This window comes from Talpa europaea, assembly GCF_964194135.1.
Source record: "Talpa europaea genome assembly, chromosome: 7".
NCBI lineage: Eukaryota > Metazoa > Chordata > Mammalia > Eulipotyphla > Talpidae > Talpa > Talpa europaea.
The window spans coordinates 64,007,718-64,028,301 of record NC_140074.1 but is presented as its reverse complement, the minus strand read 5'-3'; the positions used below and the strand labels follow the sequence as shown (position 1 = coordinate 64,028,301).

General features: G+C 43.3%; 1 protein-coding gene across 4 annotated transcripts in view; it reads right to left on the bottom strand.

Annotated features, from left to right (window-relative positions):
• Nucleotides 1–20,261, bottom strand: part of ZNF618 (zinc finger protein 618) — a gene marked incomplete at both ends in the record, with an annotated part of 173,451 nt that extends 153,190 nt beyond the window's left edge. For all 4 annotated transcript variants that reach the window (XM_084238178.1, XM_084238182.1, XM_084238179.1 and 1 more), the window contains one exon: nt 20,229–20,261. In XM_084238178.1, coding sequence (XP_084094304.1) covers nt 20,229–20,261 — 33 coding nt within the window. The remainder of the gene's footprint in view (nt 1–20,228) is intronic.
• Nucleotides 20,262–20,584: the final 323 nt, after the last annotated feature.

The following is a 20,584-nucleotide window of genomic DNA, read 5'->3' as shown; positions in this document are numbered from 1 at the left end:
TACTGAAAAAATTGAAAACAATAATTAAGAGAGATGTTTATCAAACATTAAAACATTTTAAAAGCAACATTAACCAAATTAGGGTGGTACTGAACTAAAGTCAGCACACTGTTGGTTCTGTTTCTGAATGTAACCTATTCCATTTGTCTGTCCATGCCTATACCAGTTCCACTCTCCTTCAGTTGCTGTAATTTTAAAGTATTAATATATACATCTTACCCATCAAGGATTAGCTAAAGACCTCAAAGCACTTCAGCCCAGCAGCAGCAGCAAATGTGAGCTGTAACACCACCACATTGCCTTGCCAGTGGCAGACATCACTAATCAATCTCCGTATCTCTTTCCACCTGTGGCCTATCCAATGAACCCATGACAACCAACCACATCTGCAATTCATAATGAAACCCCTCTGACAGCTCTAAAATTCAATTCCTTCATATTAAGGATGAATGATTTCTTATCCTCATGACAATTTTGCAAAGCAGAGCAGAAAAAGGTCACCATCTCACATGCCAGACAGCAATGTTTCTGAGAGAAAATAACACAGCAAAACAAGTTATTAGAGAATTCTAACTAATAAATGAAATTGAGAATAATTTATTGAAAAATACTTATATAAATAAAACAAGGATAGACAAGAAACTAGCAGAGAGGTGTGGAATTATGTAGTCTTTTCTTTTTTACATATATGTTCTAAGTCTTCTTGCTGAAAATGAATGTCTCTCATAATAATTTTTTAAAAATTTTTAAAAGAATGTACCATATTTATTTTCCAAATCAATATAGTTTCCCAAAACCTCTTACCAAAAATGCTCAAAAAGAGGCAGGATATATAAAAATATATTAAACTGATAACTACTCTTGTCCCAGTAACCTCTCTGAGAATATATCCAAAAAAAATGGTTTTAATATATCAGATATTTAATATATGAAAACATTCACTACAGTATAACTTTATAAAAGAGAAAAAATAGAACCAAGCTACAACCACAGTGGAGTATGCATTAAATAAACTATGTTCACTTTATGTGGTGAGTATTATGCAGTCTTAAAATTTATAAGGAAAATAAAGTAGTTAAACAAAAGGAAAGGCAGGTGGCAAAACTCTTAACACATTACAATTCAAATAATAAAAATGGTTGCACCAAAATTTTCATAGTGAACATAAGGGGACTAAAATTTATTTAGCACAATCTTTTTATTTCCATATTTTCTGATTTCTTTGTATTATCATTAGGTTACTTTAATTACTTAAAAATCAACTTATTAAAACAAAAGTTAGCAGTGCTTATTAAAATAAAAAGCACCAGTGAGCTATCTACAGTCAGTTACCTAACCTCGCTGAACCTCAGTTTCCGTATCTATAATGGCACTGAGGCAAATCTGAGAAGAAGGGATCTGTCCAGTGAAGGAGTCCCCCAGAAAGGTGCCCGTACTTGGTGAGCAGGCACAGACAGCTTACAGATCTGTTCCTAAAACACCCTACTAGTATTTAAGTTTACTTCAAGTTGAAACAGTGGTATAACTGTACACTCAGAGCAGTAAGTGTCCAGACACAGGCCTAAATAGATGGAAATTTAACATACCATAAAGATGGCAACTCAAAGTAGGGAAGAAAAGATGGATCATTCAGTTATTGGTGTTACAGTACATAGCTCACCATCTGGGGAAACATAGAGCCCTATCCGTATGTCCCTCCTCTAAAGCAAAGATTCCAAATGGATAAACAACTTCAATGTAAGAAAACAAAATCTATATAAAATAATAGCACAAACGAGGATTTCTACAAATTCTTTTTTTATTTCCAGGTATTTAATATTATAAACAATTCTATTACGATTACTCATGCACGTCTCCACTTTCTGTACGTGTGTTCCTAGAAGACAAACTGTTGATTTCTTAACCATCTTTTTTTAAGTGTACAGTTCAGCAAGGCTAAGTATTTTCACAGTATTGTGCAAGAGATCTCTAGAACTTCTTCATCTTGCAAAACTGAAACTCTCCACCCCTGGAACAGTATCTCTCCATTTCCCCTCACCTCATTCCTTGGCAACCACCCTTTATTTCTCTTTCTGTTTCTATGAGTTCGGCTACTCTAGATACCTCATATGAGTGGAATCACATGTATCTGTCTTTTTTTGAGACTGGTTTATTTCACTTAAACATAATATCCTCTAAGTTTACCCATGCTGTAGCATGTAACAGAACTTCCGACTCTTTGAAGGTTGAATAATATTTCATTTTATGCATAAATCACATTGTGTTTAACCATTCATCCATCAATGGGCATAAGAGTTTCTTATACCTCTTGGCTATTGAAATTAATGCTGCATGAATATATGTATACAAATATCTCTTGGAGATACTGCCTTGAATTCTTTTGGATATACATTCAGAAGATGGACTGCTAGGTCCCATGGTAGTTCTAGTTTCAATTTTCTGAAGAACGGCCATACTCTTTTCCATGGCAGCTACACCAACAATACATAAAGGGTTACAATTTCTCCACATCCTCACCAAGGCTTATATTTTGGTTTTTAGAAATGAACATCCTAATGGATGAGGTGATATCTCATGTGGTTTAAAATTGCATTTCTCTAAGGTTGAATGACACTGAGCATATTTTCATGACTGTGGATCATCCTATCTTCTTTGGAGAAATATCTATTCAAATTCTTTGCCCATTTTTTAAAAAAATCAGATTATTTTGTTGTTTTTGTTGAGTTGTGGGAGTACTTTATATATTCAGAAAATTAACTCCTTCTCAGACATAAGATTTTCAAATATTTTCCCTTTCTATGGACTGCCTTTGCCTTATGAATTATTAACGTGGAGAAGTAAGTGTAAGGGTGACACCAGGAAAATAGAGACAGAATCCAAAACACAAAAATATAAACAATTAACAAAATTGTATTGGGCCTACCTAATGATTTGAAGTCTAAAAAATACTTGGAATCCATAGTTCTTACATACATACACACACACACATATATATGTATATTATATATATGAGAAAACATAAACACCCCCAAAAGGAAAATGAGTAAAACGCCTGAATAGAAAATTCAGAAAAGAAGAAATGGAAGTGGCTAATAAAAGTATACCAACAGAGTGGTCAACCTCATTGGTTTGCCAATCAGGTCATCAACAATGAAAGTTACTGGCAATACAAGGTGAGGACCACAATGCACAAAATGAGCACTTGCAAACTCCCAGAAGAGATGCCAGCAGAGACCACCTTTCTAGACATTTGGCAATTTCCATCTGCATACAGAATGCCAATATGTTGTGATTTAGCAATCAGCCTTTTAGAGGGCGATGCTAAGGAGATTACCGTTCAAGTAGGAAAATATCACAAGTAAAAAATGGGCCTCCTTGGTGGTGCAAGGGGTTAAGACGCAACCTGTGAAGCTTGCCACAGCCACTGCAGCACGAGTTCGATCCCCAGCCAGGGGAGATAGCCACATGGCACAGCAGACCTCTCCTGACTCGCCCACTGCTCTCCTCCGCAATGTATTTCAGTCAATCTGCCTGTTCTGTTCCCCACTCTGTCTCTGGTGAATCCTCTCACCCCCCGCAACTCTGGCCTGTACCCCAGTTCTTGTATGTATAAATAAATAAATCTTTTAAAAGAAAATCACAAGTAAAAAGACAAGGAAAAAAAAAACAAATCTAATATAGTCTTGAGTTAGGGGATATATATCCAGTTGAAACACAATGCAGGCAGTAAAACAATAATGAAAATACATAGATATATAGATATATACACAAATACATATATATACGATGAAGAAAGATATCCACAGTTTAAAAAGACAGAAGAAAGCAGGCTGCAGAACAGCATGTAGAATATAATCCCATTTGTATAAAACTATAATCATATATATTTAAATAAGCAGAGAGATGACTTGAATAATGCTCATCAAAATGTGAATAGCGGTTATCTCTAGGTGGTAGGATTTTGGGTGATTTTTTAAAAAAGAATAATCATATTTTTCTGTACTTCTTGAATGTTTCTATAATAAACATTATTTTTATAGCCAGAAAAAAAAGAACCTATTTTACGTGGGGAAAAAAACGAAGTGGAGAACCAGCTCTTAGCCCATTTCACATTCAGAAGCAAGAATGGGGCACCCTGGGGCAGGGTGGTCCAGGAATCCTGGGTTCTGGCTGACATTTCCCTCTGGCTGACCATGATTGCTGAATGACTTGGGGGCAAGCTATTTAGCTTCTTGTGTCCTGATTTCCTCACCTATAAAACAGTGATGATAATAATTCTATGCATAAATATAGTTAGAAGACAGAGAGACTAATACTGAATAGGTTCTCAATAAATATTAGTCTCATTCTTTTTCTTGAATTCGTTATTGAATTCAAATACTTAGTAACTGGACCTGGTACTTTTCAGGTGCTCAAAATGTCTGAATGGGAGAGATGGATGGGAAGGATGGATAGTCCCTAACCAAGCACAAGCATCTGAAAGATAGAAAGATGAAATGGAGAGGATGGACAGCAGAATAGCTAGACAGATGGACTGAGGATGGACAGTTGGTGTGGCCGCCTGTATCTTCCAAAGACAGCCACATCAATATACAGCCCATCCTACACACTCCACGTGACTGACACACTCCACATGACTGACACACTCCACAGAGAGGTGGAGCTTATGCCTTTCCCCTGAACAAACAAACCTTTGCATGAGCAGGCCTGATATCTGCATTCTCCCAAGACTTAAGTCATAAAAAGGGATCCTGCATCTGTTTGGCTCTTCTCTGTTAGGACACATTTGGTGGGAGCCTCAAGGAGCCTCACAGAAGTCTGGCTAGGTCAGACTGAAGCTTCCATGCTTAGGCGATCAGCTGGAAGAGGGGGAGGGGAAAAGGAGGAGCCAACCAGACCAAACTGATGGAAGAGAAGGAAGAAGAGGGAGGAAAGGAAATCAGGATGCTCCAGACGGGGGAACCTTTCAGATGACCCCAGCCCTCACGACCTTATGATCACAACCACACACAGACCCTGAACCAGACTGCTCAACTGAGCTACTCCAAATTCCCAGCCCACAGAACCCGTGAGAGGCAATAAATGATTATTGTTGTTTTAAGTCACTAAGTTTTGGAGTCATTTGTTACATAGCACTGGAATCTAACGCAGATGAGATGAGTATCTTTGGGTGCATGAGGGACTGATGGCACAGGGGCTAAAGTCTCATCTCTATCAAGCTATCACCTGTCACTGCGGCACAGGTTCGATCCCCAGCCAGGGGCCTGACCCACATGGCTCAGCAGACTTCCCTGTCTCCCCCGCTGCTCCCCTAAGCAGTGTCTTTGGTCCATTTGCCTGTTCTGCTCCCCATTCTGTCTCTGGTGAATTCTCTCACCACCCCCAACACCTCTAATCTACACCCCAGTTCTTGTATGCATAAATAAATCTTAAAAAAAAAAAAAAAAAAAAAGAGGGACTGATGCCAAATGATGATTCTCCCTAGACCCATAGAAATTAGCAACAACTCGGGGTAAACATCAAGCCTGCTCTTAAACCTCTCTTATCTGTTCCAATAGCGTCCTGCTTACTTATCCCAAGCCTTTCTCAACTTGGTTGTTTATAATTTCAAAAGCCAATCCATCCTCTAGTGCTCCAACTCTAATTAACTGCCCTCCTGCCACTGAACCAACCAACAGCACAGGCTTTCTGTGACCACCCAGTTCAAGCCCTTGTTGTATGGCAGGGGAAACTGAGGCCCAAAGGGGAAGAAGTAGTTACCCCAGAACACAGCTGAGTTACAACAGGGCTCAGACTATGGACCACAATTCCCTTGCCAAAGCCCAGAGCTGTTTCTCCTCCAGCAGCCTGTGGGCTCCAGGGTTCCTGGGTTCCCAAGTCTGAGTCCTGCCTCCAACCCTCGCTGCTTGTTACAGTCCCACCAGGGCAGCAAGCGACGCCACGGGCCCCGGCTGGGACATGCCAGAGCTCTTGGCTCCAAGCTACCTTACATCTGTCTGGGCATAAATTTGCATTCTGAATCCAGGAGGCCCAGATTCCAAGTATGTCAAATGTAATTAATTACAGCAAACCTTCTGCAACTGTTTTCAAACGTGGTATTAAAGGCTCTGTGTGCATGAAACACACAACCCACTGGTCCGCTAAGGCTGAGGAACGGGAGATGGGGAGTCCCCGACGCAAACCCCAGAGTGGGGAGGGCCACTTCCCACCATGCCAGGGTTCAGTACAACCCACCACAGCAAAGGAGGGGGCACGAACAGAGGAATTACAGGACCGGATTCAAGTCCCCACCAACCACCAACTCCACACCTGAACAACTATAATTGAGGACTTCACCTTTCTGACCTTTTTCAACTGTAAATGGGGAATAAGACTTCATACCCAAAAGGGATCTGTGAGCCTGGACCAATCAAATTTGAATCCAAGGACCCCTTACCAGTTGAGGACTCTCGAGCAATTTCTCTGGCCTCTGAATCTCAACTCCCTCTTATTTTAAGAAAAAAATAAATCTACTTTCCAGGGCGCTTTCATGAAATGAGATAATAGAGCCTCCCCTGGTGGCGCAGCAGTTGAGCGCTGGGCTGCAAAGCTGCCCGCAGCCTCTGCAGTGCCGGTTCCATCCCCGGCCACTGGCAAGGGACCCACATGGCGCACAGACCTCTCCTGCTGCACCCGCTGCTCCCCTCAGCAGCGTGTTTCATTGGTCTGCCTGTTCTGTTCCCGCTCTGGCTCTGGTGAATTTTCTCACCCTCCACGCTTGTATAAAAAAATAAATAAATATTTTTAAAAAAGAGAGAGAGAGAGGGCCTCCCCGGTGGCGCAGCGGTTGAGCGCTGGGTTGCAAAGCTGCCTGCAGCCTCAGCAGCGCTGGTTCGATCCCCGGCTGCCCCCCGGCCACCAGAGGAGGGTCCCACATGGCGCGCAGACCTCTCCTGCCGCCCGCTGCTCCCCTCAGCAGTGTACTTTGGTCCTTCTGCCTGCTCTGCTCCCCGCTCTGGCTCTGGTGAATTCTCTCACCCTCCCGCGCTTCTGACTATACCCAGTGCTTGTATAAATAAATAAATAAATAAATCTTTAAAAAAAATAATAAAAAAAAAATAAAAAATAAAACGTTTGAAAAAGAGAAAGAGAAAACAGATGTTAAAGGCAAACCCTAATGCCTCGCATAGAAGCAGCCCTTTGTAAATGTACAATTATTCTACTTCAAGCGGAAAAATTCTGTTTTGCAAAAATTAAGTGAGGTAACTAAGAATGCTAACTTTTAGCCTTTCAACAGAAAGAGCTCCTGATTTAAAAAACAAAAATTTGTAAGCCTGAATTTCCACACACAGCTCAAACTCCTTTCAAAACACTAAGCTCAGGAGAACTGGACCAAAGTTAGAGACCAGGGCTCAAGGTCTGTTTTGCTTCTTTCTCCTGGGGCGAGTTGGCCCCTTCCAGGTCTCTCTACCAAGTTGTAGGTCAGGGGACCCACATGGCTTTCCCACCCTGCCAGATCTGTCCACTGTGGCAGGATGATCTCTTTCCCAAACCATTACAGGGAGCAGAAAGAGACTTAACAAGAGAATGGCCCCCAGACCCAGGACCCAAAACCCACAGCCCCTTATGCGACATGGGTTTGCAATCCCAACCCAGCCCCGTACAGCACTCTCAAGCCAGAAGACCCTGGTTAAAACCCAAAGACCAAACAGACTTGGGACTTTTTTGACAAGCAGAGAAAATGCCCAGGACAATCTTTTAGATTTTTTTTTTAACACCTGCCTTGTTAGATTTACTTTCTTCCCAACTGTTTAATTAATGTTTAAGAAATGAATATACAAAGTGGGAAACAATTTTAATTTCCCCCCCTAAATTACTCATGCCTCTTTCTCCTCCCTCCCTCTCCCCACCATCTCTCATCAATTCCTATCACCTCTCCATTTTACCAGCCTAATTATGCCCAAATCTGTGTCACTACATAATCTTTTCTTCCCAACCCCAAGATCTGAGTCCCTCTTAAAATAAGAGGGAGTCCAGTTACCTGCTGAGGCCGCTGTATGACCCTGAGCGAGCCACGTCCCCTCTCCAGGGGAGCAGGAGAGGTGATGGGCACAGTGCAATCAATGGAAATGCAATGCAAACCACACGCGCCATTCCAAATTTTCTAGTAGCCACATTATAAAACAAAAACAAATAGAATTAACTTTAATAATGTATCTTATTTAAATCAATACCAAAAATTGAGCTCTTTTACAGTATTTTTCCTACTAAGTCTTTGAAATCCAAAGCACTTTGAAGCGCATTTCAATTCAGGTTGGTCACATTTCAGTGCCCAAAGCCACACGGGGCTAGCGGTTACCAATCTGTACTGGATGGCGCAGTCTCAGACCATCTATCTGAACCTTTTTAGCTCTACACTCCTCCAATTCAAAAAGACTAGCCTCACAAAAAATACCCCCTCAAGCCAGCAGCACCCCAGAGAAGGTTCCCTTCCCGGAGGCCTAATTTCAGACCAGGGTCAGTTTTATTTCAGATCAGTTTCATTTTCTGCTCTTCCAGCATACATTATAAAAACATCCACATAAACACGGTAACTTTTGCTAGTTATTTCTCCCAGTTGATAAAATTTTTTTTTTTTTAAATACACAAGACGTGGGTTTTCTGGTTTTTTTTTTAAAGATTTATTTATTTATTTATACAAGCACTGGGTACAGTTAGAAGCGTGGGAGGATGAGAGAATTCACCAGAGCCAGATCGGGGAGCAGAGCAGGCAGAAGGACCAAAGTACACTGCTGAGGGGAGCAGTGGGCGGCAGGAGAGGTCTGCGCGCCATGCGGGACCCTCCTCCAGTGGCCGGGGAGCAGCCGGGGATCGAACCGGCGCTGCAGAGGCTGCGGGCAGCTTCGCAAACCAGCGCTCAACCGCTGCGCCACCAGGGAGGCCCCCAGTTGATAAATTTTTTTAGATATCCCCAGCATCCGGGCCTCCCCGGTGGCGCAGCGGTTGAGCACTGGGCTGCAAAGCTTCCCACAGCCTCTGCAGCGCAGGTTCAATCCCCGGCTGCTTCCTGGCCACCGGAGGAGGGTCCCGCATGGCACGCAGACCTCTTCTGCTGCGCCAGCTGCTCCCCTCAGCAGTGTACTTCATCAGCCTGCCTTTTCTGCTCCCCGCTCTGGCTCTGGTGAATCCTCTCACCCTCCTGCGCTTCTGACTGTACCCAGTGCTTGTATAAATAAATAAATCAATCTTTAAAAAAAAGAAAAAGAAAAGAAATCTCCAGCATCCAAGAATATCTTTATTGCCTAAGTATTCCAGATGCTAGTCTACTTGGTTGGCATAAGCCAGAGTCCACAAATAAGACAAAACACAAATTCTCTGCAAATATTCACCCAATGAAAATTCCCATCCCAAACGCTCTACAGCAACCTGGGGCTGGTGGGGACATGCGCACAGGGGCTGGAAGCCAAGGTGGGGTGACCCACTCCTGGAGTGTGCGGTCTTGGACAGTAACACACAGTCAACAGGCCAAAACTGCTTCTGACTTTGAGCTTTTCTGGCCGAGGGACACTCGCCCTGACAGAGCTGGCTTCACTGGAGAGCAGCTTTTCTGTGCTTTCTACAGCAGACTTTCTACAGCAGAACCACCTGACTCCGTTTATTCTCTTTAGCTTATATACGAAGCCTCCTTCTGCCTTGTCAGCCAAAATATTTATATCATTTTTCTGCCGACTCAATACCATCCTCACCTCGGCCTCCTTCCTTTCCTTTTTAAGAAAAGAAAGGAGTTGTAGCCAACATGTTTCTCCAGTTCTTCACTGTTTATGAAGCACTTTTGAGTCCATGAAATCATTGGATGCTTGTAGGAAGCCTGTTGGGGTCTGGAGTGGACTGTTCTCCCATGTAACAGATGACAGAATAGATGCTATGTCAGGGGTGCCGGGCCAGGTAGGCCATACATGTGGTTGAAACAGAGGAGGGTAGGGAGAGATCACATACTCAAAGGCCTAAAAATTCTGAACTTTAAAAATCTGAAGTCAGCAAATCAAATAACGGACCAATTCACCTTGCAGACACCCCATCTGTGCCTCTGGGTTTACACGTTTACCCAACAAGGCACTAATAATTAGTGATCAGTGTTAATTATAAAAATTATCACATATAGAGGTCTTTAGCATTTAAGAAGCACTTTTGAATGTTATCTCATTTCATTCCTGTGAAGGATTATGACCATCCCATTTCCTAAAAATAGAAAGTAAAATTCTGAGAGACTGAGGAATTCATCTGTGATCTTAGGGTATGTAATCAGAAAACTCGTTCTAAACACAGGGATCATCTAGGAACCCCAGGGCCTTCCCTGCCCCTCCACCAGGCCATCTAGACTAGAAGGAGTGAACCAATAAAAGACACTAGACCCAGGGGTCGGCCACCAGCATCTCCCCTTTGAAACCTGATCATTCCGGGATCAGGCAGAAGCAGGTCATCCAGCCCTGCTTTGATGACAACCCCAAGGGTATCTAATTATAACAGAGAAGGGAGGAGCCAGGATTCTCTAGCTATTTCTCAAGACCAAATTAACTTTAATTCCTTTTGGCACAGTGTATGTGCCAATAGTTGGAAAAGCATTGGTTGAGGAGTAAGAAATCTGAGGCTTAAAGTTCCACCTCAGCTTATCACTGAGGTTCTATGCAAGTCTTCCATCTCCCTTACCAGGCGCGCGTGTGCGCATGCATGCGTGTGTGTGTGTGTGTGTGTGTGTGTGTGAGAGAGAGAGAGAGAGAGAGAGAGAGGGAGAGAGAGGGAGAGAGAGGGAGAGAGAGGGAGAGAGAGAGACAGTAGATCAGGAAAGGCAAATTGGCTTCATGACCCATGTTAAACCCAACTGATTAGTAGAATCATTATTAAAAAGGCCTCTGAGGCTACTGGACAGACTCAATGGAAAAGACTGCCATGATCGATTAGCAATGTCTGCCACAGGCTTGGAAATGGAGAGTGGAGATGTGTATATTACTTATTCACCACCCCTGGACTAGATGATGGATGAACAACATGCGGTAAGTAAAAAGCATTTTGTCTTTTACAAACCTTTTTTCTCACATCCTTTACAGTTTTTTACAAAAACCCTGTAAGGAAAGTACCATCACAATCATTATCATTATCCCCACTTTACATGTAAGAAAACAAAGCACAGGGAAATGAAGTAATGGAAAAGATCACAATATGATTAAGTAATGGAACCGAGAGGGAGCAAAGTCTTGACCCTCCAACTTCGATTTTTGAAATGTCAAGCTGGTGTTCTGTCACTGGTCAGATAGTTCACCCAGGTTGCAGCAGAAGGGATGACCTGTTTACAAGACTTTACCTCCTGCCAATTTGCTACTTATACCTTTCAGAGAAGGGCTCACAGCAAAGTTATGAAACCCACCGAAAGACATGAACAGAAAGGGAGGCTAATTCAGAGTTCTAGAAGCTACTTTCCAAAGTGAAATCCCATCCTCACTGTGCAGGTGGAGAGTTCAAGTCCAGAGGCACATGAGGCAAAAAGAATAGAACCAGAAGTCCCAAAATTCAAAGGCCACTCTGCCAGGAGCATGACACCATAGTCCCTCAATTACAAGATATCTTAGGCAGTTAGATATGACATCAATTTTATAACAGCTTTCTAAGAAGGAAAAAACGTGAGAAAGTGTGCTAAAAGAATACATACATTATAACACATATACCAGTTTCAGAATTGGGAAAATGACGAATAGGGAAATGTGATCTACCTTAAGCTGGGATTCTGTGCTCACTGTACTGAGTTGGGTGATAAAGTGTTAAAAACGACAGTAACTTCTTATAAATAAAGTTAAGCAGATGAACAGAATGTTCTCGGTTTTCTCCCATAAACTTTCCTTGAATCTTGGAATCCTTGAATCTTTTGCACCTACAATCCAGAAGTCCACCAAAGATGAGATCTGGTGGAACATCCAATCACACATTTAACTACTTCATGGTTAAGGGACCCATGCGTCCAGGTGTTCTGCAAACAACCCCTGAGGTCCAGTTCCTGGGCCCGTGGCCAAGAAGACCAACTCCCAGAACAAGCACAGGGCACTGCAAGTCCCTTCCACCTGCGACTTCCCCCAGTCCCCTCCTTAGAAACGCTGAGGTCCATTCACCACCATACCTGCAAACCAGTCATCTGCACGATGACCCCAGATGGCCCTCCATCAAGTTTAAAGAAAAGCTTTACACAACAAAAGTGAAAGGGGGCTGGGAACTTTTTAAACATTCCCCAGGAGCATTCTCCCCATCCAAGGAGCCAATCGGACATACTATTCCTAGGCAGCCATGGGCTCCAAGAGTCAGCTCTAAAATGTGCTTCTAGGGCTCTCTAGTAGACACTGGTTTTGACCAAACGACCAACCCTAAAATAGTTACCTACTCATCACTAGACTCACTGGCCAATCTCAGCTTATTCTCATTTCCAAAATTCAAATTAAGTCATCAAATATTTATTCAGCTGCTGCTCTGTGAGAGACCCTAAATGAATAACCCAGGATCTCTGCCCTCAAGAAACTCACAAGCTGGCTGGAATAACAAAAATGCAACCAACCAATCACAATGGTGGCCCATGGTGTTGGGGAAGGGCTGAGAGTGGGGAGAGATGAACTCACCCTGAGGAGATTCAGGCTCACAGAAGAGGACTCAAGGGGTTTCAAGGGGGTCTAACTTCTCATGGAGCAGAGATGAATGAGGAGGTGACCAGACAGGAGGCCCAGCGTGAGCAGAAGCTCAAAGGTACAGTGGGTTGAGATTCATCCCCTCCTTTAAAGACTGTGCCACAGGCTTTGAAACAAATCCAGAAATATCCAGAAGAAATGAAACATCCCTGGAACAAAAGCATCAAGAATACTTTGGAGAGCCGCCCTGTTGGCACAAGGGGTTAAGATGCAACCTAAGAGGCTATCCACAGCCACTGAAGCACGAGTTTGATCCCCGACCAGGGAGCTACCTACATGGCACAGCGGACCTCTCCTGACTTGCCCACTGCTCCCCTCAGCAATGTATTTCAGTCAGTCTGCCTGTTCTGTTCCCCACTCTGTCTCTGATGAATCCTCTCACTCCCCACACCTCTGACCTGTACCCCAGTTCTTGTATGCAGAGTAAATAAATTTAAATTTAAAAAAGAATACTTTTAACAAGGAAGATGTGGAAGGTTCAGGAGAAGTCCCATCCCACTCTGTTGTAAGCAATAACCAAAAAAGTGTGTGTTTTCTGTTGTTTCCTAACTCTGACCACTAAAGACAAACTACCAAATATCCAGAACTACAAAATCGTGATTAGAGGGACTCAGTCTCTTCCAATTTAGACCCACTGATCTCGGGGTCAAGCGTCTTAGGACCAATTTCTAGAGACTGGCTGGGTATTCACACACACTGCTTCATGTTAAAACAACCCTTCAAGGTCATGATTATTTCCCTCATTTTTTGTCCAGATGTAGAAGCTGTGGTTCCAAAACCAGAAGTGATTTTCCCGAAGTTACACAAAGCTAACCACCATAAAATGAAGTTGGATTTCAAACTCTAGTCTGGCTGACCTCAAATCCAACTTTCCATTTCACCACTTGGGTGAATGTCAGAAAATCTCCATGCATCTGACCTGAAGCCTATGCTGGAGGAATTCCCTGGGGGCTCCTTGTTGAGTTTGAAAGTGACCATTCTGCCCTCTGATCTCCTCCCCTTCCTCACGGCACCAACTTGGTCCCAAAAACCTGTTGTATTCTTCCATCTGCATTCTGCTTTCAGATAACCCTTTATTTAAACACTTTAAGAAATCCCACCTCCAAGGACTGCCTCCCGCATACATGCTAAGAATCACCATCCTGGAATTGCTAGCCATCATCTATCTTTTTTTTTTTTTAAAGATTTATTTATTTATTTATACAAGCACTGGGTACAGTCAGAAGCAAGGGAGGGTGAGAGAATTCACCAGAGCCAGAGCAGGGAGCAGAACAGGCAGACGGACCGAAGACACTGCTGAGGGTAGCAGCGGGCGCGGCAGGCGCCATGTGGGACCCTCGTCGGCGGCCGGGGATAGAACCGGCGCTGCAGAGGCTGTGGGCAGCTTCGCAGCCCAGCGCTCAACCGCTGCACCACCAGGTGAGGCCCCATCATCTATCATTTCTAACTAAAGCTTTCTGGCTGAACCCTGGCAGAAGACTGCTTTGGGACAAATAAAAGGGAGACATGGGCCACTTTAGTCAGGAGGAGCTAACTGGAGGGAACTCATCACCACTATAGGGTAAAAAACCTCCAAGCATTTAAGGCGCAGGAAGGAAATCCCAACAACAAAACCAAGGGGTTTATTTAAAAAGATGTGTCACTGACCTTCTGAGGCCCCCCAGTAATGACATCTAGAAAGACAGTGGTCTTGTCCCAATGCTATCTAACAAAGAAGCCACTAGCCACATGTGGCTTCTGCACACATGAAATGCAGCTACTCAGAATTGAGACATGTTATTGGAGTAAAATGCACATCATATTTTAAAGGCATAATACTCCCCAAAGAAAGAACGTAAAACACATTAACAATTTTTTCCTATTAATGACATGTTGCATTGACAGTATTATGGAAATACTGAGTTAACGAAACTATATTGTTGAAATTAATTTCACCTGTTTCTTCTTATTTTTCCTTAAAGCTGTCCTAGAAAAATTTAAAATGACATATGTGGTTTGCATTGGTGGCTCAAGTCCTATTTCTGTTGGACAGCACTGGGCTGACACATTCAGAAGATGAGGAGACTAAGACCACAATTCTGGAGGAATGTTAGGAATTTTTTAGGAAGTGTGTACATACAAAAATATAGACATTCACGCAGAATCTGATTAAAATTTAAACATAGGGCCTCACTGGTGGCACAAAGGGTTAAGTATCAGCACTATGAAGCTATCCGCAGCCACTGCAGCCCGAGTTCAATCCCCAGCCAGGGAGATACCCACATGGCGCAGCAGACCTCTCCTGTCTCGCCTACTGCTCCCCTGAGTAGTATATTTCAGTCAGTCTGCCTGTTCTGTTCCCCACTCTGTCTCTGGTGAATCCTCTCACCCCCCCCCCCAGCACCTATGGCCTGTACTACAGCTCTCGTATGCATAAATAAATATATCTTTTAAAAAAATTTTAAATATAGCATAGATATGAACACTCTGCCTCTAGAAAAATTCTTCTAACAATTTAAAAGCAAGGAATGAAAGTAAATGTGACTGCTCCCCGCCAACCTCAAGACAGGGGTTCCGTACCACTTTAAATCACCTTTTCAGCAAGAGAATGTGGCAATGATGCTGCCTGCAAATGGGCAGCTACCCTACCAGTCAGTGCCAAGGCTGACAATGTTGCACACTTGGACCACCAGGTGGGCTGAAACAGGGGTGCTCACGGTGAGCTCCATCAGGGGCACAGAGGGTAGCATAGGACACCGACCACTCAGGAGTGGAGTAGAAATCAACCAGGCTAACAAATGAGAAAACAGAGGGCCTCCCTGGTGGCACAAGAGGTTAGGACTCAACCTATGAAGCTGTATTAAGCCACTGCAGCACGAGTTCAATCCCCAGACAGGAAGCTGCCCACATGGCGCAGCAGACCTCTCCTCACCCGCCCGCTGCTCCCCTCAGCAGTATATTTCAGTCAATCTGCCTGTTCTGCTCCCCACTCTGTCTCTGGTGAGTCCTTTCACCACCGCCCCCACCTCTGGCCTATTCCCCAGTTCTTATATGTATAAATAAATAAATCTTAAAAAAAAAATGAGAAAACAGTCTGGGCAGACAAGTGTAGTGTACCTGTGGCACATCACAATGGACCATGCAGTCGGGTTCCCTGCAAACTCTTTTAACCATGCCTCACAATGGAAATTCCAGTCCTTGTCACGCACACACATCGGCAAATATAAATAAAGCGAAAAGTTCATGAGAACTTACCTTGACTACAATGCTCTATCTCTGCTATATTGTGTTCCCCGAATTCTTTTTTTTTTTTAACGTTGATTATGATCCACCAAATTGATTTTACAACCCCAGACAGGTCACAATCCAAAGCTTAGTCTGGGTATTTTAACAAAGAGGTGCAACCCCCACTCTGTGGTTGATACTATTTGACTATTGCACCCCACTCTCTAGAATATGGGAATCTGGATGTCATCTCAGAATCCTTCTCAACACAGTGATCAAGGCAGCCATAGCTAATCACTTGAGTCAGAATCAGAGACCAAATCAATTATTATCATCCATGCTCTGACCCAAGGCTCTCATTTCACAAACATAAAAAGGGAGGCTCAAAAGGAAAGTGATTTGTCCAAGGTCATATAGCAAGACCTTAGACCTTGGGAGAGTTAGGGCTCCTGTGCACCCACAAAGTCACTCCATTTAAATCACCCGGGTAGGGACACAGCTGACATGAAACATAACAAGAACATGGAAAAAACTCAAAATTTCACCCTGACCATGAAAAGTCAGTTTACACATCTAGTGAAAGGCCGCCCGGAAGTTCTTATCACCCCACCAAAGCGAAGACATGAGGTCAGAGGAAGGGGCATGCCCAGAGCTAGTCCAAGGTTGGGGGAAAAGCTGTATCTGACAATGGAAGAGTTTTCAAACTCTGTTTCTCAAATGAAACAAACCACTGGCTATTTATTTTTCTGGAACCAGGGAGAGGTCAGTCTTACACTGACCAGCCATCTTTGTTGCTTCCCTTCGGCAAAGCAAGAGCCCTTGTTCAAGTTCACCTCTGTTCGGGGCTAAAAGTATAAGCAAACTCTTTTTCCTAGCTTGGTCCAAAGTCAAGCTATAAAGCAGGCCCTTGAAATTTCAAACCTTATTAGAAGGGGGAAAAAAAAAAAAAAAAAACCTCCTAAGGCAGAAAAGCAAAACATTAAGTAATAAGAGTCTCCACTGTGAAACTGTGTATAAATGATCTTTCACCAAAATAACTCAGCCCATCATCAAATAACCACTCCTCAAGTCCAATTTACCAGATTTTTCGCCCAATATTCTAAAAGGGTAGGGTGAACCGACATAGACTAATAAAAATTAGCTCATATATCCATTTCCGGTCACAGAAGTAGGACTAGAAGGTGCGGGAGCCAGGGCCAAGGTGGGATCTCAAGCCAGAGATGCCAAGAGAAACAAAAGAGGGCTGACCCCGCCCCCACAGTACCATCATGCACCTCTATTTCCTTTACAGCAAACCTGATCAGAATATCTAATTTAAAAAAAAAAAAAAAGGTCTACACAACAGAAATGATTTTCGATTTCTAGCCAGGAGTTTCCTTTACAGCATAGAAAATACAACAAAATTTCAGCAGAATGGAATGAAGGAATCTGAATTGTGTGTCAGGAGATCCACGACACACAAAGGGATGTGCTGCAATATTTTTATTCCTTGCACCAGAAATAACCTGTTATCCACAACCCTGAGTCCCTTTTTTTTGCAGGACACCCAATAGGGGTGCCCACCCACCCTTCCCCAGTGCAGGTCACAGCTCTCCTCCACTACTTACTAAACTCAGGCCTACTGTCTCATGAGGCCCAGAGACCTCAGAAATTATAAATTCTTTGACCGTCCTAGACCTTGGCCTAAATAATTCAAAAGAAAAAATTTTTTTTAATTATGGTAATTTTTTTAATAAAAAAAATCATTCCAAATATCCCAGAACGTGGCTTGTCAGGCCTGAAGGATTTCATTTCAAAAAAACAAATAAAATCTCCCAAATACAATGGTGATGATGGGAAATGTCAAACCTCTGCCCCTGTTAAATATATTTCACAGAATTTGTATTCCCTTGGAAATTTGAATTTGCCCTGAAAGGGTTGGGGCCACCACTTCTTCCAAGACCCAATGGAGGCTGGCAAAAGGGCACAGATTTCCTGTACCAGCCCTGTATGGAATACCATCGTCTTCCACCCAAGGTCTCACCACCATCCACCCCACAAACACTAACAATATTCCTCCTCCCTGTGGATAGAAAAATTTTAACTTTTTTGGGGAGTTTCAAAATCTACACCAAGTTCAATGAGATACTAATTTATCACAACAACCTTTCACTTTGGGTGGGTACCTTATTTTCAGGGTTAAATTTCAATTCAGTCAATATTTGTCTTCAAACTAGAAAAAATATTTTTTTATTTCACCTTCATTTGGTTCATTTTAAAGCTAAAATACTACATCAAATACTATCTGCTCGTATGTCTTCACGTTCCAAAAGCAAGCACCTTTGGTTCAGGTTTTTGTTTGTATTTTGATTTTTTGCCCATAAAAAAATTAAATTTTGATGCTAGAATCAGCTGAACTGGTATTTTACCCCATTTCTTCAGCAAAGTAAGTGTTCCACTACAGAAGATGGATTAAGAATCAGAATTTTTATCTCCTTTCTGTCTTCCTTTTTTATCTTTCCTTCTTGTTAAGTCAGTAAAATTTGAGCATTTTTTTTATATCACAGGAACACCCCCCCCCAATCATGATCAAGGCTAATAGATTTTTTTTACCCTTTGAAGGTAATTAAATTTGTGAAAAATACCAAATGTTAATAAACTAGCAAGCCTACATCACAATCAAAGAGGCCTGAAATCAATCTGGTTTTTTTTTAAATAATAAATTTTTCAAATTGGAAGATGAACAAGCACAGGGAAGGAAAATTTTCTTCCTACCAAGGATTCTTCAACCCTTGTCTTTATTAACTGATTCAGTTGCATGTCATAAAAAATGAGCTTCTGTGAATCCACTGTTAGTTTTTTCATAATAATGTTAATTATGCATATCTTATTTTAATGGCGGTCTCTCCTACAAATCTGTGGGCTACTCAATTTGTATAACATAATGAATTTACATTTTTCTCCAAAGAATACTGCTCAAAAAAAAAGGTTCCTGACATTTTCTGGATAAAACAACAACAAAAAAGAAATGCCTAGACCTTTCAGGAAACAAAATCAGAAAACAGTCTTAATTATTCCATCATAACAAAAAAAATAAATAAATAACACAAATCCCAACAAATGCAGAGGAAAAAAGACAGGATTTCACCCTAACTTTTTCAGTTTCTGTTTTTCTTTAGAACCTTGGGGTTTAAATGCAGTAAAATGTAAATGCAAAATTAAAAAAAAAAAAAAACCTACAATTTTTGGGTGTGTCCAAAGCCAATATTTTAAGGTCTGTTTTCTCTTTTAAATCCTTCCTTCTTGGGAACAGAAAAACTTTAAATATTGCCAAATGGTGAAATTAGTCTTTTTTGCCCGCTGAGCTAAACAAGTTCCAAATTACAATGAAGTACAATTTCTAATTGCTTCATAAAGCCAATTCTCCCAGTTTTCCCTCAACTCAACAATTTCCCTCCTTTCCTCATTCCAATTAGTTTTTTTCTCAAACTAAAATGAGTTGGACAGCCAAAGTGACTTTGGTTTTAGAAGGCTTTTTGCTTTCTTCCCTTCAAAAACTGAATTCATTCAAATTCCAGCTTAATTTTCATTTACATATTATCTGGATTTGGCTTCAGAAATGAAAATTGTCTCCATGCTCCTGAAAAGATCAAAGTGAAAATTTTCACCCCCAAAAAGAAAAAAAAGAATCTCTTTCTCCTCCACAGCCTTACAGTGCAAACTTTTGAAAAAATAAGAAATAAAAAATATTTCTTTTCAATTTTAATTTTTTTTATTTACAAAATAGTATCCTCTAGGTGGCGTCGTTTTAATGGGAAAAAACTACCGTTTGAAGAAAAATTAGAAAAAAAATTGAGAAAGGGAAATATGGCCTAAAAAAAAAAAAAAGATTGTTGCAAAGATGGGGGGCCAGGGGGAAAGCTCGCCCTGGGGGTCGTCAGGAGCCCCGAGCGCAGAGCGGGTCAGGGGGGAAATTGCAAATTTGGGGGGGAGGGGGGAGAGCTGGAAGGGGTTGCATTTTTGCAAAATGTGAATTGTCCAAACTGAAATGGCTGCTCTGTTCTCTCGCCGCTTTGTTTTCTGGGCTCCGGTCCGAGCCCGGGGCTGGAGGGGGGCGCTGGGTGAGGGCCCAAAAAGACCCCCTGGTCACCCTCACCCTCCGCACACCCCGCGGCGCCCGGGGGGGGGCTCCCCAGACCCCGACCCTCCCGTTTGCGCCCACAAAAAGCCCGCAAACGTGCCCAGGCACTTTGCATTTTGCAAACCTTGCAAGCAAGTGGCGCAGCGCCCCGGGCCCGGCCCCCGGGCCCCCGCGCGGTGCCTGCCCCTGGCCCCCGGTCGTACCTGCGGAGCCGCCGCGCCGCCCGGCTGGTTCATGGGTCCTCGCGGGAGGAGGCGGCCCCGGCGCGTCCTGCTCCTCCCGGGCCGGGCTGCTGGTGCGCGCACAATGCCGCCGTCGCCGCCGCCGCCGCTCCCTCCTCCGCCCGCCCCGCTCAGGCCGGGGGGGCGGGGGCGCTGGGGGCGCGCGGGGGGGGCGCCCGCCCCTCGCCCCCACCCCCGGCCCGCACCGGCCGGCGCCGCCGCGCCCGCCGCCGAGCCGCCCCCGGCGGGGCCGCCGCCGCCCCCCGCCGCCCTGCCCGCCCCCGGGCCGGCCTCGCCGCGCGGCCCGCGAGCTCCGGGCCTCGGCCTCGGCCTCCGCG